The following is a 26,688-nucleotide window of genomic DNA, read 5'->3' as shown; positions in this document are numbered from 1 at the left end:
GTTGCGAAAACATGAACTAATGGATTTAAAGCATGATTTTGAACAAGAAAATATTTTTAAAATGTCTTAGAAATGATAAGGGGGTGCTAGAGGGTACCAGAGCCCTGATCACCAAGGGCTGGGTGGCAAAACATGAAGTAATGGATTCAATGTGTGATTTTTAACAAGAAAATACCTGAAAGATGTCTTCAAAATGATGAGGTGGTGGTAGAGGTTGCCAGAGGGTCAGTCAGAGTGTGGCAAAGGTTAGGAGCTGATAAAAATAATATAAACAAAAATAAAAAAAATATATCTATCAGAATATTCAAACGTCAGAAAACGCTTAAATGATGATGGCGGGTGCCGAAGGGTGCCACAAGTGGCAGCCACATAATGCCATAGTGGTGTGAAGTGTTTTTGGAGGGGGCACCATGAAGGGTTTTCTTACGAAAAACACTAGCCAATGGAGTTACAACATTTTTTATCAAGATAATGTCTGAAAACGCTTTAGAAATGATGAAGGGGTAGAGCAGGGTGCTGTGTGTCAGCCATTGAGTGTCACTGGCTTGGAACTGCCATGCAACATCGCAATTTAACAATGAAATGACAGGTTTCTGCTGTTCGAATAAAAACAAGGGTCACTCTTTAGCTTATAAATTTATTTTTTTGCCCCCTGAGGGCGTCAACGGGGCTGGCATATTATGCCACGCTGGCCTCAATTTGTAGGAGGCATCAGAAGAGACGCTAATGGTTTTTTTTTCATTAAGTTTAAATGATCAATTTTTGTGAAAACGAATATTTTTGCAGGAAAATGCCCAAAAATGCCATAAGTTCGATAATATCTGCTAGAGGGTGCCGTGTGTCAGCCATTGGGTGTTAAGGGCTGGGAAGTATAGAAAACAATACAAAGAAAAAATGAAGAAGATATAGGATTGTTACATGTCTTGTGCCCCATTGTCCTATGTTTTGAGCAAACTTAGATCATTCGCTAAGAAAACAGCTCTAAACATTCGCTATTTTCCTATGTTATTTTCCTATGAACGAGTATTTTCCTATTTTTTGAGCAATTTTATATCAGTCTTTAAGAAAATATCTCTAGGAATTCGCTAAGAAGGACCCCCCAAAATGCTAGGAACATTTCGCTAGGAAGTGAAGAATCGCAACGTCTGGGATTAAAATATCCTTCTAAAGCATTATTTAGAAAGCAGGTGCACTTCAAATATAGCCAAACTCTAGTTATCAATTTCCCCATCAATGTCAATTCCTGCAGTCATATGGGGACGCGCGATTCATTTAATCATTCTAATAAGGGGGACAGGGATTTCTCCATTGGTCGAATAGGTTATTTCGGTAAATCTATTCCCTGAATCATACTATTAGAAAGGTTCTCATAGCCCACCGGGTTAACACTCCATTTTATTGGATGAAAACACCCTTTTGAAACCTAATGGGAACAAAATCATTAGAATATAAAGGTTCCCTGAGAAAAACACATCAATACAAAAATAAAATCTAAAAAAGAAAAAAAACTCCTTGAAAGAAAGAAAATCCTTAGGAAAAAACCACCTTGACAGAAAAAACTCCTTGAAAGAAAAATACACATAGAAAGAAAAAGAAATCCCGAAGATAAAGAGTCTTGAATTATTATGTAACACCAATATGTGTACCGTCATTATGTAATATCCCACATGTGCACTGTCATTACGTAACATCCCACGTGTATGCTACCCTTGCGTAACACCCACCTGTAAGATTGCGTTACATCCCACGTGTGCACTGTCAGTCATTAAGCAACACCCAACGTATGCACTACTATTACGTGACATCTCACATGTGCACCACCTTTAAGTAACACACACGTGTGCATCGCCATTACGTAACACCTACGTGCAATATCGCGTCACATCCTACAGGTGCACCGTCATTACGAAACACTCCATGTATTCGCTGCCATTACGTGACATCTCACGTGTGCGCCGCCATCACGTAAAACCGACGTGTACACCACCGCCATTACGTAACATCCAGGTGTAAAATTGCGTCACATCCCACGTGCGCCCCCCATCATTACGTAGCAACCACGGTATCCTGAAGTAGGTTTTTAAACACTCTCTACTATGTAACACGCAAAAGTAAACGTTCCTTATGATGTAATTAACATCTGCATCTCTTAGAAAACATTCCCTATGACGTAATTGGCACCTGCTGGTTGTCATGGAATGACGGGATAGGGCTCCGTTTAAAACTACTGAGGGGATACTACTGCTGAAACTAGTTGTTTGAAATTCTTTTAGTCAAAACAATGAAAAGTGGAAGCAAACTCAGCTAAGAATGACACAAATTAAGCTTTAAAAGACCAAGTTAATCAAACAAGAAACAAACATATTTTGTAAATTTCTAGCTTGAAAAGCTCGGTTTGAAATGGCTTATGATAACAAAGTCGATAAAAAAAAGAATACCTGTGTATAACCAGTGTATTTTTTAAAAGCATGTTTTCAAAATGGACTAAAAAGTAGAATTATCTTTTTCTCGAGAATCTATGAATATAAGTGTAAACGAGGGGCACACAGCAGATTGGGCTTTACACAACAAGGATATCAAGTTGATGTAAGTTATAAATACATAAACCATAGAGTCGGATATTTGATGAAAACGAGTTGAAAAGATCAAAATGTCTTTATAATGAGCCCAATCAATTTTGCACCCATTGTTTTAATTCATATTCATAGATTCTAGACAAAGAAACTATTTTCTACTTTTCAGTCTATTTTGAAAACAAGTTAGAAAAGATTATATATCATTTTCAACTTTTTAGTCTTCCAATTTTATTACCAAGAATTGTAACACTAATACACTTCATATTTCTGACTACTATGTCCTCTCGGTTTCAAATTGGAACCAATTTCGAATTCCATTTGGAGTTTCAAGTCTAATCAGCGTGGAAGTCAGGCGCACTTAGACCCAACACAGACAAACACAAACATATAAACAAACCCAGACAAAACGAATGAAGAAAATTGAGCCTGAAATGAAAGAGAATGAACCAAAATTATTACCGATAATCTTTAGCTTCGAGGCTGGCAATTCCGCATTTTTTGCATTTCCTTTATTGTCTTTAAGACAACAGCTTGTCTATCTATCTATATATATGAAAATAAGTTGTCTGTCTGTCTGTCTGTCTGTCTGTCGAGTGACGTCCGAGTTTGTCTGAATTATTTCATCATATACCGATTCAAAAACGAATGTATTCAAGCCGATGTAGCTGAGTCGGTAAGGCGTTATGTTCCAGGTTCTAGGTTCAAGAGGTTCCAGGTTCGAACCTTGTCTTTAGCATTAATACAAAAGAAGAAAAAAAAAACTAAAAAAGGTAAAAATGCAAAAAAACTAAAAAGAAAAAAATAAATAAAAAAGCTAAAAAACAAAAAAAAAACTAAATAAGGTAAAAAGCTAAAAACTAAAAAAGAAAAAAAACTACAAAAAACTAAAACCAATAAAAAAAATAAAAAAGGCTAAAAAACTAAAAAACTAAAAAAAAATAAAAAAAGGTAAAAAACTAGAAAAGCTAAAAACTAAAAAAATCTGAAAAATAAAGGAGAAAAAGAAAACTAAAAAAATATAAATATAAATAAAAAAACTAAAAAAAGGTAAAAACTACAAAAAAACTAAAAAGAAAAAAGAAAAAAGAGTAAAAAAGCTAAAAAAGGTAAAAACCAAAAAAAAAAAAACTAAAAAAAAGGAAAAAAACAAAAAATTTATTTCATCATATACCAATTCAAAAACGAATGTATATACAGACCGGGACACCGGGACACATATGACGACCGGGACGCCGGGACACAGGGAATATAAATGACGACCGGGACACTCAAAGAGAAATTACAGACTGGGACACCGGGACACAAATGACGACCGGGACACAGGGACACAACTACAACGGGGACGCCGGGGGGCACAGGGGGATATTTTTTAATTTTTTATATAAATGACGACGGGGACACAGGGAATGTTCGATTAGCAATCACCATCAACAAAGCTCAAGGGCAATCATTATAATCATGAGGTATAGATCTGAATACGGATTGTTTTTCCCATGGACAATTATATGTTGCATGTTCAAGAGTCGGTAAACCTGACAATCTATTTATATGTACAGACAATGAGACAGCGAAGAATATTGTATATTCGCAAGTTTTACGTAGTTAAAATTATATATTTATATATATATATATATATATATATATATATATATATATATATAGTTTACCTATATATATACATATATATATAGTTTACCTATTGTTGCTAAAGGGAGGGATATATTAACAGGATAAGCTTGTTTTGGTTTTACTTGGTTGTTTTACATTTGTTGGTTTTTTTCATAGGCATGTATTTTGGGGGTGATACCTGACGCGGGGATGCCATGGATATTCTGTGGTAGCCACAACACTGTGCTGGGTAGGGAATTTAGAGTGGCGAAACCCTATATAGGCCAGTGTATTCTCCTGATGAGCCCTTATGTTGGGTGTTGCCTCAGAATTATTTGTCTATATTATTTTTTCTATTGTTTGGTAAATGACGACTTATACTTATTGACGACATGACTGCCTGTCCATGGATTATTCTTTATGGTTGATTGTGTGTGGCTATGCTGTTTGACCTATGTGATTGTATGGATGAGTAGGGTTTAGGCCTCATTCAAGTGCTGGTCTATATTAATCACTAATTTAGGAAAACAGTCTTCCTTTTCTCCTTCTGTCTCTTTTTTTTTTTTTTTTTTTTTTTTTTTTTTTTTGTGTTTGTGCTGTAGCATTGGTGATTTCTCTTTTCATGATATATATATATATATATATATATATATATATATATATATATATATTTATATTCACAGGTGGGACACAGGGACACAACTACAATGGTGCGTAACGACTTACGCGCGCGGGGGGCTTGGGGGGGGGGCGAAGTGCCCCCACCAACTAGGTGTTGGGGTGGCGGTTAGCGCCACCCCAACAGCTAGTTCAAAATAAAAGACAAGCTTGTCCATTTCAAGAACCCACTTACCACGATTACCTGCATATGTTACCACTACGCTATCAATTCTTGCTTAATGGTGTTTGTTTTATACTTTTTCTTGCGCCCAATCACACATTCATGTTGTTTTATTTATACTGGGCGGAGTATACAAGAATAGAGAATTTTAGTCTTGTAATGTCGCAATGTCATCGGAAGCGCGAAGTGCATATACAAATAAAATTTGGAACTAATTGAACTTTCGGAAGTGGTCGAAAACTGGCGAACAAGTTTATGTGACAAAAGTAACGACTTAAAATCAATAGAATATGTGTACACTTTTTTTCGTTGCACTGAAAAATAAACAAAACAAGTCAGGCTCGAAATGTGAAAAGTTGTGCAAAACGATTTGGGACCGTGAGAATGGACGTAGGATATGAATATCCAAAAAACACCCCCCCCCCTAAAAATCAAGTAAAAAGCTGAAGACTTTCCAAGTTATGTTGCTAATGACAATTGCAAAAAAAGGGCAAACAATAAGAATTGTTTTGTACATGTGGAGCTCAAGCGGAGTACAGTTGATTAGATAAAGTGACAAACAACATGTTCTGGGTTACTGACCAATCAATGATGTTTATCTCAACAAAAGTTCTGTGACGTCAAAAATCATTACACATTTAGAGGTATCGTTGTTAACCATGTTAAGTTTAATATTCAAAATTCATTGTTTGATGACAGTAGACTATAACAGAATGAGGCTATAGTGTTTTTTTTTTCTAGAAAAAATCAAACCCTAAACTATCTCGTGCTATCGGGTTACTTGCGAAGAACTTTCTCCGTTTTTTACTGTTGGGTGAAGACATCTGGTGGAATAACAGCAATTCGTTGTTGGGTTACTGACTGATAGACCGTATCTCAAACAGTAAGCTGCGTGAAAAATGTAGTTTAATCCCGCTTTCTAGGGCTAGAGTGAGGGAAAGGTTAAGACGGCTTGGACAAATTCTGCAGATAAAGGATGATAGATCTCCAAAGATAGTCCTCGTTGGCCAAAAGTTTAGGGCCAACAAAATGCAGGTCGTCCCCAAAAGGGGTGGAAGGATGTCATAAGGAAAGATTTAAAGGAAATGGGAACTTCTTGTGAGAGTGTAAAGAGGGAGGCTTTAAATAGATAGGGATGGAGGAGGAGCGTGCGTATCTGTTGGCCCCAGGCAGCTTGATGCTACAGTGAGCTGTCAGTAGTAGTAGTAGTGAAACATCTTGAAAATATACAACGACTATAATTTCGCATCAGCATCGATTTTTACTTCCAAGTGGTAATGAATTTGTAAAACATTATTGAAAAATAGTCAAACATAACCAAATGAACCATTGTTCACATCCAAGACAAAGACTGTTTGACGACTGTATGCGACAGAAACAAAGAATTGGGCTAGCACTGTGTAAGATCATTTTAAACTCACAATTGTCATTACTTGCTTAGCCTTTTGAAGCATGTATTGCCTTGAAATAATTTAGACCAGTCAAAAAGATAAGGAGTCACATAATTAACCCAGAAATCAGACGACAATAATTATCAACCAAATACAATTTACTTGTTTATCTTAATCTCTTTTGGGCGAAATAGGGTAGATATTTTATTACCAAACGCCTTTTTACCATACCTTTCTAAATAAAATTCACCGTCAGAAGCCATTTTATTGCCAACAGTCGCCTTACAACAACATTCATCACAGACATTTTCAAACTGGTCTTGGTAGGTTGGGGTAGCTTTTAGCCGATTTTAACAATGAAGATACCCCAAGAAGGTGCCCACAGTTTGACACGCAAGCAACGTATATGCTAATTTTGTACCAATAAATCTTTTTTTCCGAAAATGAGCATCAGAACCCAATATGACAATAAATTACAAGTATAGTCATTAAAATACGGTTCTATAAATAAATAAGACTAAGAACATACTGAAACAGATTTGAAAACATTTTCTATTCTCAATTACATAAAAAATAACCTAAATTAAATTATGAACATTTTTCGTGTGCAAAATTAATGGTGCATTAAATCAAAACCAGCTATACACCAGTGTTGGGAAATACTTAAGTAAAAGTACTTAAGTAATTACTTAATAAAAAAAATCTGAGTACTTGTACTCTAAATTTCTAAAGTACTTAATACTTATACTTATGTAAAAAATTGAAGTACGTAAGGGTACTTAAGTTCTCAGGTACTTTCTTCATGGCGCAGAAAAATTATACCGGCATGACGCAGGGCAATGCGACGAATTAAACTGCCTCTATATAAGTGGATGAATGGATTTTAGTCTTTGAGAACAGCGGCTCCTGGCCCGGCGCGAAATTAAAAAAAAAGACGCTATAATGGCGGAACTACCATACATATTGAACGGAAAGTTTTTTTGTGATAAATGGGAAAATTCAGAAGGATGGTGTAATATCTGCCACATGCAAAAACTGCCCAAACAAAATTCAGAAGGGTGACATGGAAGCAAACAACGAATTTCCACAAACATCTCATGGTGATTTTTCCCATCCTTCTGTTAACCAGAAGTTTGCTGAGCAGAACACGAACAGTAAGAAAAAAAGGAAATCAAGTAGCAAAGAGGCTAGCGAACTTGTAGGGTCACTTTCGGGGTCGTCTGAAGCTAAAGATAATGAAGATAATACTGGCCCTGATTATAGCTCACCTTCTAAAAAAGTTCAGGGAGATTTCTTTGCTGCAAGACCGTTGAAACTGACACAGTCAAAAGTGAATTCTTTGGTACTGGACTATATTATGGATGAGATGCGACCCCTGTACACTGTTGAGAAGCCGTCGTTCAAAAATCTGATAACAGGTCTTGCACCTTATGCGAAGGTTCCAGGAAGAAAAGCTTTAGCTGTGCAAATTGAAGCTAAGTTTGTTGAAGTACAAAAAGATATGGTTCGTGATTTTGAACTCATCGACTACATGTCGTTGACAACAGACATTTGGTCTGCCAACAACAAAGCTGTTTGGGAATGAGTGCACACTTGCTCAACGAGAATTTGAAATGGAAATCTTATGCCCTTGCTTGTTGCCGGTTCAAGAACTCACATACTTAGGACAGAATTGCTGAACAACTGATTGGTGTATTTGCCAGGTACAAAATTGCTATTGATAAAAAGGAACAAGGGATCTTGACCGATAACGTCTCTAACTTAAGGAAGGCATTCAGGGAATATTCGACGGTTTCCAATTAAGATGTTCAAGTCAGCGATGAAGAAAATGAAGATGAAACAGGCTAGAATGGCTCATTCTCTTTTACAAACGTTGGAGAGATACTCGATTCTCATGACGACCCCGAGTATTTCCAACTTCCTCTACACTTCAAGTGTGTCAGGAACACACTTAACCTGCTTGCATCCACCGATGCTGATAAAACCCTCTGTGATATTGCATATAAGAGGCAGTACCACGCCGGTTTTTCGAAGTGTATTGCTCTCTGGGATGCCGTGAATAAGAGTTCAAAAGCTGCTGATGCTATGAAAGAAGTATATGACAAACATCATATAAGACCTGTAGTAACCAGGTGGAACTCGAAAGATTAAAGTGTCAAACATTTGATGGATTGTCACAAAATTGGAAAGCTTGATGACGTATGTGATGCTTTGCAAAAACCAAGGCTAACTTCTCGTGATGTTAAAATTCTCGAAGAATACATGTAAATTATGGAGCCGGTAGCAGTGGCATTTGACATTCTTCAGGGGGAGGAAAAAATGTTACTTCGGTGCTATTTATCCTACAATCAAATCGCTTGAAAGGAAGCTCAAAAGGCTGAAAGATTTGGCAAAAGTCGGCCAGTCTTCGGTACATGCTCTACTTGTGGGTCTCGAAAATTTTGATGAAAACTGTCAATTTTCTGAAAAGCGGTCGATATCTCGTCAGAATCTTGCTTATCTTGTCTAATTGGAAAGGAAAAGGATATTAAAGAAGTGTTTTGCGTGTTATTTACTGTAAGTAAAAAATTAGTTTTTTACTAACGCACTGTAAGTAAAAAATTAGTACTTGAGTATTTAAGTACTGAAGTACTTTTTCAAAAGTACTTATTACTTAAGTATATTTTTAGAGAAGTGCTTAATACTTGTACGTAAGTAAAAATTTCTCTGAGTACTTGGTACTTGTTCTTAAGTAAAAAAAAGAAGTACTTGGCACAAAACTGCTATACATCTCCGTTTGAACTTGCCTGTCGCTGGTCATTTATGGACTTACTCGATTGGTAATCTAAACAGTTTGAATATCAATCATATAATGTTAGAAGAAAATTGGACAATGCTCCAGGTTTGAAGTCAGACTAGACATATCATTGGCTTGGACAATGCTCCAGGTTTGAAGTCAGACTAGAAGAATCATTGGCCGTATGATTAGTTAAACTGTTGTCAATTATATAGCTAATGTGGGACACCTTTTGAACACTTCAGTTTCTTTTTTTCAAATTCACTGTAGACATAAATCCAGAAAATTTCTAATATTAGACGAATAATATAGACTAGAGGGCACCTGTATCTAGAAAAAAATCAGACCTATTTATTTTAATATTCACCAAATAACCCAAGCATGACAGACTTAAAGCATATCATTCAAATGCGTTGAGTTTGAGAAATGTAAACTCACCTTTTAAAACTGGCCTTGAAGGAGCTACCAGAACCTCGGTGTCCAACATTTAGTCCTGTCCAAGACGGGTCCCAGTACTTAGCATATGATACACTCATATCACATATATTTTCAGGAAGGGAATGGATTACAAGATAGTCGACTAAAAAAGGAAAAATACCAATTTGCTCCCTAATGCCACCTGTATTATGTGGCCTAACTTAAGGATAGAAATGCAGCATATGTGAGATCATGGGTGCAATAATATTTAATGTAGACAGGGTTAGAAAATGAAAAAGATAAAAAAAAGCATGGATTGCAGTCTCCGCTGCTTTTCTATAAATATCAACGTTGTCATAAATAAAAATAAGTTCAATGCCTGGAATTTAACAGAGTTGATTCATCCTACAAAAAGGCGGTGGCATTAGATATTTTATTCACGAAAGACATCTGCCTACACAAATGGCGACTACTGAAATTTCCTGTGTTGCACGCTTCATCGGATGATATTGGTTAAAGAAAAAGATTTGATAATGTTCAAATCATCACATATATATTCACGTTATTTTTTATATTATAGGAGAACTAATGCATGGTAAACAGAGAAAATTAATCATAAATAAACCTCAAATCGTGACAATATTATATAATTTCATTCGTTCACCATATTTTCATTCTCGTGAATTTTTAAGTAAAACGATGCCGCTTAAATATCGTTAATTCAAAAAAAAAAATAATATACAGAAACTCAATTTATTTCTCTTTGAGAACTTATAGATTTTACTGACTTTGGATAAATATAAAAAATTAATCTTCAGCCGGACCATTCCATTCCTTTCCTCAATTTGTTTTGAACAGAAAAAAATTACGAGCTGAGAGGCAATTATGCGGGAATTTATTCGAGTGATAAGAAACGTGAACTAGACAATGTAGCGAAAAAAGCAAATTATTTTAAAAGGACAGGATACTAGGGAGATAATCATAGAAACCGTAGAAGTCTAAACACCTTTGGTGGGTTCATATTTCCTTACCATGTAATTTCAAGTGTCACTTCCTCCTAATGACAGTTTCATATATATGCGTTTAGTATACTAGCTCTTTATTGGTAAAAAAGGTTTCTGAAGTAACATATTTGTTTACCAAATCCTGCATTTCTGTGTTGAATCTGTGTCTGATTTTAATGCGCCATTTAAAACGATTTTTTATTTTTTGTTAAATTTCATTTTGACTCTGTTAATCTTTAATAGATAATAATTGAAAACAAATTAATTTAGTAGAGCACCGTAAAAACAAAACGAACAGGCACTATCCCAAGGCAGTTTTATGAAAAACCATCTAGAAGAAAAGCCATCTTTCATCAGCTCACCTACTGTGTACTATACATCGTAGGTATGAATAACCAGCTGAATCAAATAAAAGAAACAATAAATAAGTACGGTACCCCAAAGCAACATTTAGAAGTTCAACTAAGTCTGGGAATTATTCTGGAAAGAATGTCCATATAGGACACGAAATCACATCCGTCATTTAATATATGTGGCCTTATTCAAGAGAAAAGGGGAAACTGGTGTTTTCACCCACCAAGAGATTTGTCTCTATGGTTTTCACCACAGAGACAAATCTCTGTTTGCGTGGTTTCGCAGTATTAACCATCCAGGGCCAACACATCGACAAACACTTCTTCTCCATCACATCCTGTTTAAGCTTTCTGCTTTCATCACGTCCAAAGAAATTCACTCAGATTTTTTATATTTCTTTAATCTTACCCCAACCTAATCTGGGAGGTACTTCTGTCTTCGAGGGTGCTCAGTCCCCTTAGAGTTCCGTTTTAGTTATAACCTACATGCATCATGACCGTTCACCGGCTGCGCCAAATGTCTCAACTGGACCAACATAAAAGATGTCTGCTAAAAAAAAAAAAAAAAAAAAAAAAAAAAAAAAAAAAAAAAAAAAAAAAAAAAAAAAAAAAAAAAAAAAAAAAAATCCTATATTTCATAAAAAAATTGACTTACTCAATACTTTGTTAGCAGACAAAGGGAAAAAAAACTTTGATTGAGAATAGGTTGTTGATAAACCTAGGTTCTAATGTTTAGAGCTATATTAGTTCTCAGAACAAAGGCTAGTACAAAATGAATTTAAAAAAACAACTTTAAAAAAAAGGAGGTATCAAATTAGAAAGTAGAAGTTTCAGAAAACTAAGTAATATTCATGTGAATAGCATTACAAATGAGGTTCTGTTGTCTAGTACGCCTTAACATCAATCAGCAATTATCCTTTTTGCTTTCCATTCAATTCCATGTTTATACTTTTGCGTTAGCAATTAAAGGATTGGAAAGATCCAATATACTACATAACTTCAAATTTTAGCAACATCTATTTGTGTAAGTTTTGTTAGCCACAAAAAAAAACAATAGAAATAAATAGGCACCTATTTGTAGGCAAAGTGATTTTCACAGCTAATTCTGTTAGATTTCAAGAACCAGGAAGAATGTATACAAAACAAAGGAAAGAAGGCAAACACCAATAGAAACTAACAGCACAAGTAACATAAAAACAAGAGACATAGACAACTGACATAAAAGTACCTTTAATACTTCCGATTGGATGGTGTTTCAGGTTAACTATAGTAAGCTTCAAATTTCCATACGATCCATCTTTTATCGAATCCGGCATAATATAACAATATCCAAGGTGAGTTGTAGCAGAAGTTTCTTTCGAGTCTGTATAAACATCCACCAAGAAGGCCTAGACAGAAAATACTAGATGGAAATACACTCACTGGACATGCATACATTTGTACACAGTGGGGATAGGGACCCCTCGCACCAATCTGAAAGATACCTGCTGGACAAATCGAAAACTGCTCACTGTCATAAAAACACACTTTTCATATCCCCCAGCCAGGAAAAATCCTTTTATACTTTGTAAGGCAGCGATTTTCCATCGGGAGGGAATTGACTTCCTTTTTTCTCTTTTTTTAGTCTTTATAATATAAAAAAAATTGTTGAATCTAACTATCCCTACTAAAGCCTGCTATTTATTCCTTCAAGGAAAGATTCAACAAATGTATAAAACCTCGAAATTCAACCAAGTAAAAGACTAGTGGCATATAGGTCACTCCTGATGTACTTCATAGCATGAATTATACTAAAAAAAGAAAAAAAGGATGGAAACACAAGTTTTTAATGTTTACGGGATGCATAGCATTTTGAATCCTTTTTGGTTTAAATTCTTTGCAGTCTATAACCATTAAATAAATCACAACCAAAAATATAAATAAATTCTAGCAACATCGTCCACATTCTTAGAGGACACATTATTCGACTCTCCTATTACAGATTTCTTATTCGACCGAGCATGAATTCAGTTTTTTTTTTTTTTTTTTTTCAGCTTCCGTCATTCCTTTTCATTTGTTCACGAAACAATTTTTCCTTCAAGTGACATTTAAAACATAGGAATTCAATAACGACGGAAATGAACGGAAGCCCTTAGATCAACTAGAAATGCAATACTTGCTCTTTGTGCAGAAAATAAGCAGCATTATCAGCACATTTTATGCATACTTAGTAATAGATTTTAGAAGAGCAAATTTAATGTTTGCGGAAATGAGATGAATTGCCATTCAGTTAAATATAATATTATACAGAAAATTCAATTATCCGAGTCAAAAATATATTCCAAAAGACGACTCAAATTCCATTTTTAAAATTTTATTTAATAACTAGAATTAAACTTTATTTAGAAACAACACCTCGGGCTTTGAATTTATTATACCAAATAAAATACGAAAAAAAACTTTCAGCTATTTATACAAAAAAGATGTCATTACAGGATTACCTGTATCTTTTCAAAAAACTTCGGTTCATTAGCTTGGAATCTTGACGACAAAAACCCTCAAAAGATTTCTCCATCACTCAGAAAGAACTTTTGAAGCAACTTGCCACTGCTTATTTATTTACTGACGCAAAACGTGGGATATAATAAGTACACAATTTGGGAACGAACCATTATGGCCCACTGACCCAACGGCCATGAGGAAGCATACCAAGTATGCTTCCTTAGCCACCCCAACAATCACAGGGCACTAATTTGTTGTCACACCATCAAGAAAAACAGCAACACAAGGCATCCAAAACTAAACTCGCCGTTTGCCTTGTGTCTTCACATAAAAAGGAAAAATCTTTTTGATAAATAATCCTGGCTACAAGTTTACTGACCTAAAACATGAAAAAGAGGCAATAAAGGTTCTGTATATCCATAACGTTGTTTTTTTTTTAACGCAACGTGTCAACTCGTCTATGATCAGTCAGGTAAAAATAATCTAATAATCGGAAACAAACGAACATTATTATCGAATTTATACAAATCAGTGCAAAAGTCTAGCGTAGCCAATGTACTATCACTGAACTTCCTAGGTAATATTTTGGGTGTAAATTCATCTCTGAAGGTCTCTTTCATCTAGAGCATCTGCTTTTCAAGCTAGCAACAACAACAAATTCTACCACTACTTCCCAACTTGGTAACTTGGAAGTTTGGATAGAATAATACTTTATTCTTGCAATACAGTCCTTAAGGCAGTGTTGCCAGATCGGACGGAGAGGATTATGCTACCTTAAGTCCAAAATTATTCTTTTTTTGGACAGATTTATGCTACGCTTCTATATTTTCCCAGGTTTCACGAAAAAGTTGATCAGTTAAGACTGTCGAATTCTGTCTTAACCTAATAAAGGTTCTGATTAGAATATAATCTGATAAAAACATCCTAATAATTTATTTTTAACCCGCTAAGGGAAGAAAAGTGGGGTATAAACAAAGGAGGCAAAGAAAAAGGTAAAATAGCATAGAAAATAAGTAAAAAGGCTTTTTTATGTCCAGGGGAAGGATCTTGGTTCACAATTTGGTTCACGTTTTTCGTCTTTTTTCGCAAGTCGTCTTTCTTCTCCAAGAGGTTGGCGGCATTTGAAAAACATAGTGTCTTATATCATCATGAAAATTTTACTTCAGATACATTAAAAAAAGGAGGAAAAATGCGGTTCATATTAAATGATCTTCTTCATCTTCGCTTTCGGAATCGACTTCTTAACCAGGGGGTGGGGTGGCTACGTAGAGGTTCTCGGAATTGTGAAGCTTGATCTGATTGTCTGTAGGGACATATTTGTAGCAAACTGTATCTTTTGTTCTTAGTCGCGACTTTGTGACCAGTACGACTACAATACTTTCTTTAACCTATTCCGCTTTTTTGTCTTGACATTACTGATCCAAGAAAAAATTCCTTCTGAGTCTGCGTTCGAATGCGGTAGGGAGAGCATCCTCTCGGCGAGTTCTGCCAGATCTGGAAAAATTCTTTCGTCGGTAAAGTTTCTCATTTCGTGTATTGATCAGCACAAGCTTTTCACAAAATCTTTTGGAGTTTCGGCGATAGTTTGGTGTCTTGCTGATGTCAGCTGTTATATAGAAGCTATTAACCAGTTCTTGAACCATGAAACATTGCCTTTGGTTGAAAGGGCTAGGCCTAATCACACAGCAAAATTCTCTCACCGTTCACCACCAACAACAACAACATGAAACCCCTCTAAATCTCAAAATTTCTTCACCAATCCAACCCAACCAATCACCACATGTCTTTAAATTCAAATATCTTGCGCGCGCTTTTCTTTGCCATAGACCAGAGACCGCAGGATCAGAACAAAAAAAAATACCAGATGGTTCGTAGTCTGTCGCTGTGCAAAAAATGTTACTTTAGTTTGGTCGAAAAATTCGATAAACCATCTTTTGTGTTCGTTTTATCGATGTGATGTTATGAGTTGTTCTACATCGTCTTAGATTGTGCTACAATTATGCTATCTTAAGGAGGATTATGCTTGGATGCTTTTGGTTCCTAATTATGCTACGTTCCGCATAATTATGCTACATCTGGCGACACTGCCTTAAGGTCCTCCACTATGAGCTTTACTTAATACCGAGACTTGGTTAACTCTAGTTTGAGCCAATCAGATTTTTCAAAAGATCTTCTGATTGGCTAAAAAATTCTAGGGAAATTCCAGTTGGCTTAAATTAGCGCTAGCTAAATCTTGGTATCAATAAAATCACACTGTGAATGGGACATTAACGTTTCATTTCTAGCAAACACTCGGCATTGCAGACGATTGAAGTGCCCAAAAGCATATAAACTAACTGTACCTATTATTCCCATTACTACACAAGTTCGGAAGGCTGAAAACGAGCTTTTTAAATCGACTGCAGCAGTTAACGACATCTACGGTTTCTTTTTTCTTTGTCAAATTGTCTTTCCCTTCTTCTCAATTATTAGTCTTTTTCTTTGTCTGTGTGTGTTTTTTGTTATTGTTTTCTTTTACTATAATTTGAAAATTCTGCCGATTTGAGATTGTGATAGACACTTTTTGAAGATCACTATATCCTCTAAAAAGGACTGCGTTGAACATCAAATAGAACCCACGTCAGAATTATTTGTCCTTTTTAAACAAAACACTAAGTGCACATTGTTTATACAAATAAGATTTTTCAGCACCAAAAATACGACAAATATAATTTAATATCAAAAACTTGATTTTCTAAACATTTCTTCAAGTAGGAAAAACTATATAAAGCATTTGGGGAAAAGGACAGAAGCTTCTAAGCATCCTGAGAACACAAAAGGTAAGGAAAACGGATCTCATTAAAAGAGTGTGCTACGTTTAAGAATATAGGCTAAAACTTTTAAATCAAAACAGCCACATCATACTTATTTGAGCCAACACTACACCAATAAAAAAGAACACACAAAAACCCTATAGCTTACCTACAAAACATCACAATGTAGCAAATGTGTTCTAAAAAAAACGCACGTTTTTTTTTAGTCAAATGTTTTCCTTTACAATTTTTTCTGCCACGCACTTGAGTCAATTATAGATTTCGGATGCAAGATTGCCAATTAAGCAAGTTTAATAGGTTCTGGTTTTCTATTACTTGACAACACAGGATTTTGGCGATTCACAATAATAAGGTTATACGAGCTAACTTCATCGATTACGGACAATTTCTTGTTGACGAACAAGAGAAAATTAAGTCTTGGAACATAGCTAATAATTATAAGAGGTATACGCTCTCTATATACATCTACAACCTCTATGCCGTCAAGTGTTCCTTTTTTTTTCATTAAAACGAAATGACAATATAGGAAAACAGATACAATATTTCAATAAGACAGTCAAAAAGTCAAAAAGATTATGTACTGATTTTCTAAAAGCAATTGGAATTAGTTTCCTAAAGATTATTCAGACTTTGACACTGATTAGGCTTGATTCAGTACATTTTAAATTGTGTATCAGGGTTTTAACATCTTCAATTTCTGTTAGCACTAGACTTTCCAATAATTCTTGAGGATTTGAAGGGAGTGGATAAAAGGAAGTTCATTTGAAGTTCAAGCACCTGATGTGAAATCTATGCAAAACGAGCTTGTCTCTCTAGCAGATATTTGTATATTTATTATGTTATGTAGGCCCTATATATGATTAAAATAAATGAACCTGAACCTGAAATGGTTTTAAACACCAAATTCCGTTTTGTTTAACATTTACACCCAGTTCTAATTAACATACCAAAATTAATCCTTGGTTTTTTATTATGAATATTGTACCATGTTAGTTACGATCATTAAAATTTCACTAACACAATTACTGACAAATCTAATTATCAAAATGAACTGAAAGAGGAAAGTTACAACTCACGGTGGATTCAATCCTTGTCACTTGGCACTGAAAAATCATCATCTCTTCTGGTTTATATATAGTTCCGAATTGGTTCTGGCTTTTATAAATATAGTCAACATTGTTCATCACCTATCAAAGCACAAGAATAATTAATTTAGCTTAGTTTGTAATCTATATATATAAAAATAAGTTGTCTGTGTGTGTGTGTATGTCGAGTGACGTCATGTTTGTGTGTCGACTGACGTCATGTTTGTCGACTGACGAAATTAAAGACCGGGACATCGGGACACAAATGACGACCGGGACACCGGGACATAGGGAATATAAATGACGACCGGGACACTCAAAGAGAAAGCGACCGGGACACAAGGAATGTTCGATTAGCAATCACCATCAACAAAGCACCAGGACACAAATGACGACCGGAACACAGGGAATATAAATGACGACCAGGACACACAAATGACAACCGGGACATAGGGAAACAACAACAACGGGGACGCCGGGGGCACAGGGGGATATATAAATGACGACGGGGACACAGGGAATGTTCGATTAGCAATCACCATCGACAAAGCTCAAGGGTAATCATTAGAATAATGAGGTATAGATCTGAATACAGATTGTTTTACCCATGGAAAATTATATGTTGCATGTTCAAGAGTCGGTAAACCTGACAATCTATTTATATGCACAGACAATGGGACAGCCAAGAATGCTGTATATTCGCAAGTTTTACGTAGTTAAAAATATATATATATATATATATATATATATATATATATATATATATATATATATATATATATATATATATATATATACAGGTGGGACACAGGGACACAATAGGGAATATAAATGACGACTGGGACACTCAAAGAGAAAGCGACCGGGACACAAGGAATGTTCGATTAGCAATCAGGGACACAGGGAAACAACAACAACGGGGACGCCGGGGGGCACAGGGGGATATATAAATGACGACGGGGACACAGGGAATGTTCGATTAGCAATCACCATCAACAAAGCTCAAGGGTAATCATTAGAATAATAAGGTATAAATCTGAATACAGATTGTTTTTTCCATGGACAATTATATGTTGCATGTTCAAGAGTCGGTAAACCTGACAATCTATTTATATGCACAGACAATGGGACAGCCAAGAATGTTGTATATTCGCAAGTTTTGCGTAATTAAAAATATATTTATATCTATCTATATTCACAGGTGGGACAAAGGGACACAACTACAATGGCACGTAACCAATATGGCGCGGGGCTTGGGGGGGCCGAAGCGCCCCCACCAACTAGGTGTTGGGGTGGCGCAAAGCACCACCCCAACAGCTAGTTATTAATAACTTGTTAGAGTAATTGTTAATTAATCCCAAATTTAGCAATAATGTAATGTACCGCACCAAAATACAAAAGTAGCAAAGGTCTACTCTCTGGGGCTTCTAAGGAAAATGTCAACCTCGGGCCGGACTAATAAATATGATATTACATTTTTGGACGAGTGTGTACAATTCTTGCCTAGGTACTTAAACTGTGTCCTTGAAACAGAAACTTCCATGACTAGCTTGAAGTTGAGTTCTATAGTCTACGTTAGAAGAGTATCTAAAGTTGTTCCATACACCTTTCGTTTCTTCAAACCTTGTTTCGAAATTCGAGCGGGAAGCTTGGTTCAAGAAGGTAGGAAGCAGCTTCAAATTATATTCAGATTATAATCTCCAAATGCTTAAGATATCTAGCCTTAAGCTATCTTAAGACAGCTTAAGATATCAAGAAGGTAGGAAGCAGCTTCAAATTGAATTCAGATTATAATCTCCAAATGCTTAAGATATACGACGACATCCTGGTCGACACTGAGCAAAATATGTTCTTTGGGAATAAAATGAAAAGTTTAGAGGCCCAAAAAGCAAGCATTTTTGGGGAAGTCGGAAAGTGTTGCCACCTACGTTTGCGAGCCATTTCTATTTGAGATTTTCTTTGACTTTGTGATTTCTTTTTCTGTGTTTGGAACTGAATTTAAGGAGTGAATTCACACGTACTTCCTAAATTTAATCAAACCTCTCATTTTCAAAGGAATAGGAGCTTTTGTCACAAATACTATTTTCAAACGTAGCCTTGGCTTGTACGTACTGCAATTTTAGAAATAGCAACATAGATTGCGCATATTTTAGAAATTGTATTATATTTTGGGGCAAGCTTGTATGAACGGTGTATTTTAAAAGTAACGACACTAATCGGATGTCAGGAAAAACAGAGTAAAGTTAATTTAAGAAAACAGCGTATTTTGAGACTACTGGTAAAAAAAAATGTTATCATTTTATTCAGTTATTTTCTTCTTAGAACATACCATTCTAGGTTTTGAGGGGTTGAAAGTTACGGCATTTCACCGATGACAGATAAACAAAATCAGTGTTAGTATTGGGAATTTTAAGGCACTTTCCAGGTCATTACCACCGAACAACTGGGGACGATGACCCAATGTAGCTAAAGCTCAAATATTTTATACTGTTTCACAAACTAGGTTCTAATTCTCGCAATTATAAAGAAATTCCAAAAGTTACCAAAGTGCCGTAGAAATACCTGAACTCCTTTGAAATCATCAGTGAACCATCCTAATCTCGCTATGTCTTGCTTTATTACTCTCAGTCTTTACTAGACAGTTAAATACTTCTCATCGCAAACTGATCTCAAAATTATATACTTAACTTATAAAGCTACAGCCGAAATTAATGGATTCAACTCGTATTTTAAACTAGAGAGCATAGATTCCCTAGCTTACTTTTTTAGAACTTGGAAATTTTGGTTACAAATTTTAGACCTATCAGGGTATCAAAAATGCGATACCCACACTTTTTTAAGTGACCCCTTAAAGTGTGAAGAAGATGGCAACAAATTCTGACTGTGTGAAAACTATGACAATAATTATTTTTATGTTGTCCATTAGGTAAGCTGTGCCTCAATATGAAAGTAGAAAGTATACAACAGCCCAGTTATCCACATGATTTCTATATCAAATCTCCAAACAACTTTATGACATTGTGCTTAGGTGACATTTTTCAGCTTAATTTTTTTTACCGATTTATTGCCGCAAATAAAATTGGTTCCAATTAAAATCCAAAAAAAGAGTTAAATGAAGATTATTTGATATTTTAACATAATGACCTAGTATAGTACTTTTTCAAAGATAGTGATTCATAGAAATTAGCCTATTATAATGGTAAAATCCTCAAACTAGACAAATTGCAGGATGAGATGTTCTACTTTTTTCCTTTTTTTATTAACTAAGGCAAAAGATGATATTATTACAAGTCAAAGTGATAAAACCCAGGTTTATAGTTTCAAACTGGAATTCAACAGTTTCAGTAACAACATTAAGGGAAGAGAAAGTAAAAAATGCAAAGTTTTCATTTTTGAACTCTGAAAGTTAAAACTATCAATAAAGACGCAAGGGAAGACAACGTGACAACGTTACTGCTTCGCATTTTTTAATTTTGCTTTAAAACTGCTTCGCATTTTTTAACATAATTTTGTGCTCTGAAATCCTCGCAACTACATAACAATGTCGAAATAAAAAAAACCTGTCAAAACCCATAGTCTTATTTTTAGATTCAATAGTTTTAAGTTATTTATACTACATTAGTTTCTCCCTACTAGAATGTGTGCATATACCTGCTTCAAAGTGGACACAAAGACTTCAGGGAGACGAATGTTATGAAAATAGCTAAAAAATATGGGAAATTACAGGTAAAACGTAAGAAATTGTAGACAGAATAGTAAAGAGATGGTGATGATTTTAAAAATTACCGAATCAGAAAGGTGGAAGGGGTAAGGGGTGCAAAAGACCGACAGAAACCTGTGCCCATACCAGCTCACTGCTGAGATCTTTGTAACCTCTATTAAAAACTGTTCATATTCGGCTGTAAAGAACTTTTTTTTAATATAATTTTTTCTTAAGATTCAATGTTTGTTCTAAAACCCTCGGTTTTTATTTACTTTATTGTTCTTCAACCCTCATTTGTTAATGTAATAATTTACATTAACAGCGGCAGCTTGAAGGTCAGAGTAGTTCGTAAAATAATGTTCTAGCTATTTAAGGGCAACTTCAGCAATTCCGCCAGTTTATAATGTCTTAAAGGAAACGCTAACTAGATCTTCGTTGCATGGGCAATGTTAAATGTTGCAGCAACCTTTGTTCGGCTTCGCAGAGTAAAGTGTTGCGAGAGAAACACTTTGGTTTGTTTCCTCGCTTCGATTAAACGCTGAAGTTGTTAATCTGTTAGGATCTTGAAATAAATACTAGGTACACCAACTCGCAAAAGTTGCAAACCCCTCAATGCAACAAGCAGAAGTTGCAAACCCCTCATCACTGAAGATAATTGTAGCATAACAGCTGATTATTACTTAAAAGTCCCCTACATGTCTTACCGCTGGAACCAAATTGGTCTTACGGTCAAACACACAGGAAACAGATAATAGGTATACCAACTAGCAAAAGTTGCGAACCACTCATTACGGAAGATGATTATGAGCTAACAGCCGACTGTTGCTCAAAATTCCCCTAAATGTCTCACAGTTGGTATCGGCCTATTTTTGGTTTCAGTGAGGGTCTTACTACTGAAGTTGTCACCCCTTTTAACTTTCAAACTTAAAATCTCACGAAAAACTTTTTCTACCGAAAAATGGATGATATATACTTTGATCAGCTCATCAAAGCTGTCAACTACCGTCGAACTACGTCGAACCTTACTATTGAAGTTGTCAACCCCTTTAAACTTTCAAACTGGTATATCTCATGAAGGAATTATTCTACCAAAAAATCGATGACACATACTTTGATCAGCTCATCAAGAGCTATCGACTGCCGTTGAAAAAAAATAATCTATCTGTCTTAGTTCACAAGTTGACTTTTTTTGCCGTAGGCCGAGTTTTTAACGTTATCACTTAGAAAGGAGCAAAGGATAAACTATAATTTCTTTAGCAATGAGAGAACTTTTAAAGTTTAAGAGGTACAACTCCAAGTCACTTCACACACTATAGGCTCTGGCTCAATGACAAGCAAAAACCATCCTTTTTGGCCCCAGGCAAGAACTCTACGAAGCTTTCCAAAATACAAAGTCATATTCATCAATCCGGCGTAAGATCCACATTTTCCGTAAAAACCACAGAGGTTAGACCCATACCACTTTCTATAAATAAGCTGAAATCGGGGTGCTAGAAAAAAACAACAAAAACACGACAAAACCAAAGCGTTGCTCTCGCAACACAATTCCCACATACAGTAGAAAACTGCAAGAGCAGTTTTTAACTTGGAAAGCGCACCCATACCGCTAAATAAAAGACAAATTTGGGTGGCCGGGTCTTTGTCTCAAGGAAGAGTTTTACTTTCAACAAATTCTTGTGTTTAACCTTTTTTAGCCCACAAGACATGTCCGGAGCCTCTTTTTGTAACGGAAGGAACAATTTTCTGTCACTCTGGGTTACATATGTTTCATCCTACATAACGTACGTCTCCCCCATAAGTAAAAAATGTCTCGAACAAGCAAAATACTGTTTTGTCCGTTTTGGACTTGTGTCAAGGTCCATTTCTCTTCAACACAAAACAGCTGAAAAATCAACTAAGAAGACAGTCCAAAAAGAAAAAAATTAACCCCAAATGTAATACTAGCTGTGTATTTCAATCATAGCTATATTAGAAAATATGCCGATCATCTTTGACTTCCGTCCAATTTTAATTTCCAATTTTACTGAATTTTATTACACGATTTTACTGTATTTCATCGGTTGATGCAAATAATCATTCATTTTTGGTTCATCAGAGGGTCCAAAATAAGCACCTTGAATGGGGAAGATGAAAAGAATGAAAATAAAGGTGATCCCCATGAGCTGTTATGATAAATTAATGAGGGACCCGCTTCTTCTACCCAACCGTGGTCCCCCTCATAGAAAAGGAGTTCTCCCAATAATGTGCACAATAAAATCCTTGACATCCATGTACAGACCTAGTAACTAAGTAAGTAAGACGAAACTAGACCCTTAAGGTCCAAACCTGCGGTGCTAACCTCCGTTTCATGGCCCTTCAGTCAGCAAGTGCAATAGGGGCTGGTGGCATACTGAACCTTAACGTAGACCTAGGTTTAGGTCCAACTTCTAATACTCGATGGTTTGAAATGACTCAAAATTGGTTTCGGCAAATCAATTTCAGTGTAATTTTAACTAAACACTAAACAAAATCCATAACGATTATTAAATCATTATCAAGCAAAACATCCAAAATTATTTATCTTTTAAATAATTTTCTTCTAGAGAGATACAGGAGGAGAGAGTGGGTTACCAGGCTCTTTATAGGAGTACGCTCTATATTATCTGTCCCTTTCGCAAGTATACGTAACACGCCATTTGTGAAAGACTAGTAGGTTGAACACAAAAATAATATAAAGGTGTGATAGATATGATAACGCCATTTTGGGGTCATTTAATATCCAATATTTTTGCACAATGTGGGTTAAACTAGGTCCCTTTTATCTGTCAATGTAAGAACTTATGGGTCTCGATGAATTTAACATTCGATACAATTAAATGTGGGAGGGCTGGCTACAAATCCCAAGAAGGGTTTCCATTTTGCCATTAGAAATATTGGAAAATAAGTCAATACCGAAAATTGTATGACGCATAGAGCAATTTCTATTGAATATTTACACTAAACATTCATTATTTTCCTTCAAAAAGTTTTCTTAACTTACAACCAAGAATGCATCTATTTATGCTTTTTCTTTTTCAGGGATTTTATTGTCAACGTTTTGTAAACCATAAACCCTGCGGCTTTTCATGCTTAACGGTAAAACGTTTTTTTTTTATCAGATTATTTTAACTATCAATCAAATCTGAAGCACAAACAGATTGTGAATTGAATATTTTCCGCTTATGGGTAGTGGAAAATTTAACGAAAAACTGGAGCAAAGTCCAAGCTACCGCAAATTCTTCGGTACTAACGTTTGGCCGAGTCACGACGTAGGCAATAATGCTCCTAAACCAATGAATTTTGAATCTTGAATCTAACACTAACCACAATACAGAGATATATAAATGAAGATAACGATAACAAAATCAAAAAATGTACTTTTAACAGCACTAAATGTTACGAAAAATTTTGGGTTCTTTACCTTAATTTACGCTATAATTTAATCAGCAAAAAATCCTAGTTTCACTTTATTCAGTTGAGTATCCCACTTCTAGCACCACTTATGCCGTGATCCGTATAGAAGAAACAAATAAAACAAGTTTATTTACTCTAGTATACAACATATAACAATTCAACTGGTCTAATCACTCTTAACACCGATAGCTAACTAACTTATTTCATTCAACGGAGCGGAATTCACCACTCCCTTACATCTGACTTTTTTATCTCTCGACAAAAAACCTGATATATATATTAAGTTGGCAAATGATTTTAATAAAAATCCTTAAAAAAAAGTAAGCTTAATGTCACCTTCAAACATTCAGATAAAATACAGAGCTTTTTCAACAGTTGCAAAGATAAAACCAGCCCCATTCTTGGTAGTGTGTTTACAGAAATCCCTGTTCTTGTGGCCGTTTTTATATTGGAAGAACCCAACAGCAACTAGGGGAGAGGTTTTTAGAGCATAGGTCTTCAACAGACAAGGCCATGAGGCTACGTCAAAGGGCTGAGATTTTTGATTCCGCCCTGGCTCAAAATTTGTACGATAATCCACACCATTTTATCCTATTTAACAACACCTCCATTATTGCCCCTGTTAAAAGTATCATGCAAGTTTTCAGGGAAGCAGTTGAGAAAACAAAGCACATACACCAAAAGGTAGCTCTCAATAGAGACACGGGAGAAACTTCTTTAAGTCCCATTTATGACAAAATTATTAATTCTGATCGTTTTCACATAAATCCACAAACTTTTTCTGCACAATCAAATAAAATACCTGATAATAATCTACCTGGAAAGCGATTAGCATTTAGGAGTGCTGTAAGTAAGATGAAATTGTGAAATGTCATTTAGACTTTTGTTTTTTATTCAGTTACGCTTTCACCATTACTGAGAAAGGGTCATCATATTTTAGTTCTGTGTTTTGTTTCAAGGTTTTTTTTATATATTTTTATCAGTTTATTCTGCACTGAGGACGGTCAAGCGGAGGTCTTGACCGAAATATTTGCATAATTTTCAATTTTTTTACGGGCTGTTTATTGTCCTCTTTCTTCTTTTCTTTGCAATTTTGGGTTTTGTCAACCCTCCATAACTCAAACCTCGACAACTCGAAATCTTAGATATCCCGAATTATTTTCAATCGCATTGGAAAAACTTGTTTAAGTCGAAAAAAAAACCGTGCATAACTCGAAATAATTTTGCAGTTATATTTTACCTCTGTAAGTCGAAGCGACCCGAAAATTACCTCTATAATTCGAAATTCAGTGGACAAGTCGTCATTTAATTTTCACTTTTCCTCCACAAGTTGAAGTTCACCTCTATATCTCAAAGTTATTTAACAAACACCTACTAGTCGAAACCCCGGTATGCAAGTTGCAACGAGTAAACTATGATATCTATTAATTTTTGTTTAACATATTCTTGCATCAAATTCTATTAACTTTCAGGTCTCTATTTCCTAGCAAACTAAATTTATTATTCACGTTTAAGAGTCAAGAATTGACATTTGAAAGTAAAACCTTGTTATGTCCAGTCTATAAAATACTAATAAAGTTATTCTTAACTTTGTAATGGCTGTGGGGCGTAAATTAAGCGACTTTGAAAAATCGTAGCCCCGTGAATTCCGAGTTAGCGAGCGTCGAACGTATATCTAAAAACACAAAAAGACAATTTACAATACAATACCGCAACTTCAGTGATAGGCCATTTTCCATTCATTGTATGTTGTCTAATTTCATCAAGGTCCAAACTCTCATCATTCAGTGAGTTAGTATCGTTATCTGAGTTAGAATTCACAGGAGTCAATTTTACACGAATCTGAAAAAAAGAATTTCATAAGAAGTATACCGTATACCAATAAAGAAACACTAAGCTGTCAGTCAAGAGCTGAAAAAGAAATAAAAAGTAATAATAAGAAAAGGCGGATGATCGGAGAAACGCTAAACGTTTAAAAATGAATTTCACGATAATTTCTACCAGGTTAGATGATTGTCACTTATTCTGACGGAACACCAAAAAGCGAGAGATAGAGAGAAAGATAATGAGAGAGAGAGGAAGGTGAGTGGGAGGGAGGGAGGTAGAGAGAGAAAGAGAAAAAAATAGACCGGGAGCCCAATTGTACCTTAAATAGAGAGAAACAAAAGGATAGAGAAATTGTTCTCTAGACAGTTTCCGTTTGAAGAA

General features: G+C 35.3%; 1 protein-coding gene across 2 annotated transcripts in view; it reads right to left on the bottom strand.

The window, feature by feature from the left end:
* Positions 1–26,688, bottom strand: part of LOC136037101 (glycerophosphocholine phosphodiesterase GPCPD1-like) — a 93,199-nt gene that overhangs the window by 40,681 nt on the left and 25,830 nt on the right. For both annotated transcript variants that reach the window (XM_065719557.1, XM_065719555.1), the window contains exons 4-7: positions 26,191–26,322; positions 17,337–17,447; positions 12,195–12,354; positions 9,631–9,772 (exon numbers count right to left, since the gene is read on the bottom strand). In XM_065719557.1, the coding sequence (XP_065575629.1) occupies positions 9,631–9,772; positions 12,195–12,354; positions 17,337–17,447; positions 26,191–26,322 (545 nt within the window). The remainder of the gene's footprint in view (positions 1–9,630; positions 9,773–12,194; positions 12,355–17,336; positions 17,448–26,190; positions 26,323–26,688) is intronic.

The sequence above is a fragment of the Artemia franciscana genome, chromosome 16, assembly GCF_032884065.1.
Source record: "Artemia franciscana chromosome 16, ASM3288406v1, whole genome shotgun sequence".
In the NCBI taxonomy this organism is placed as follows: Eukaryota; Metazoa; Arthropoda; class Branchiopoda; order Anostraca; family Artemiidae; genus Artemia; species Artemia franciscana.
This window is presented reverse-complemented; position numbering and strand designations above follow the sequence as displayed.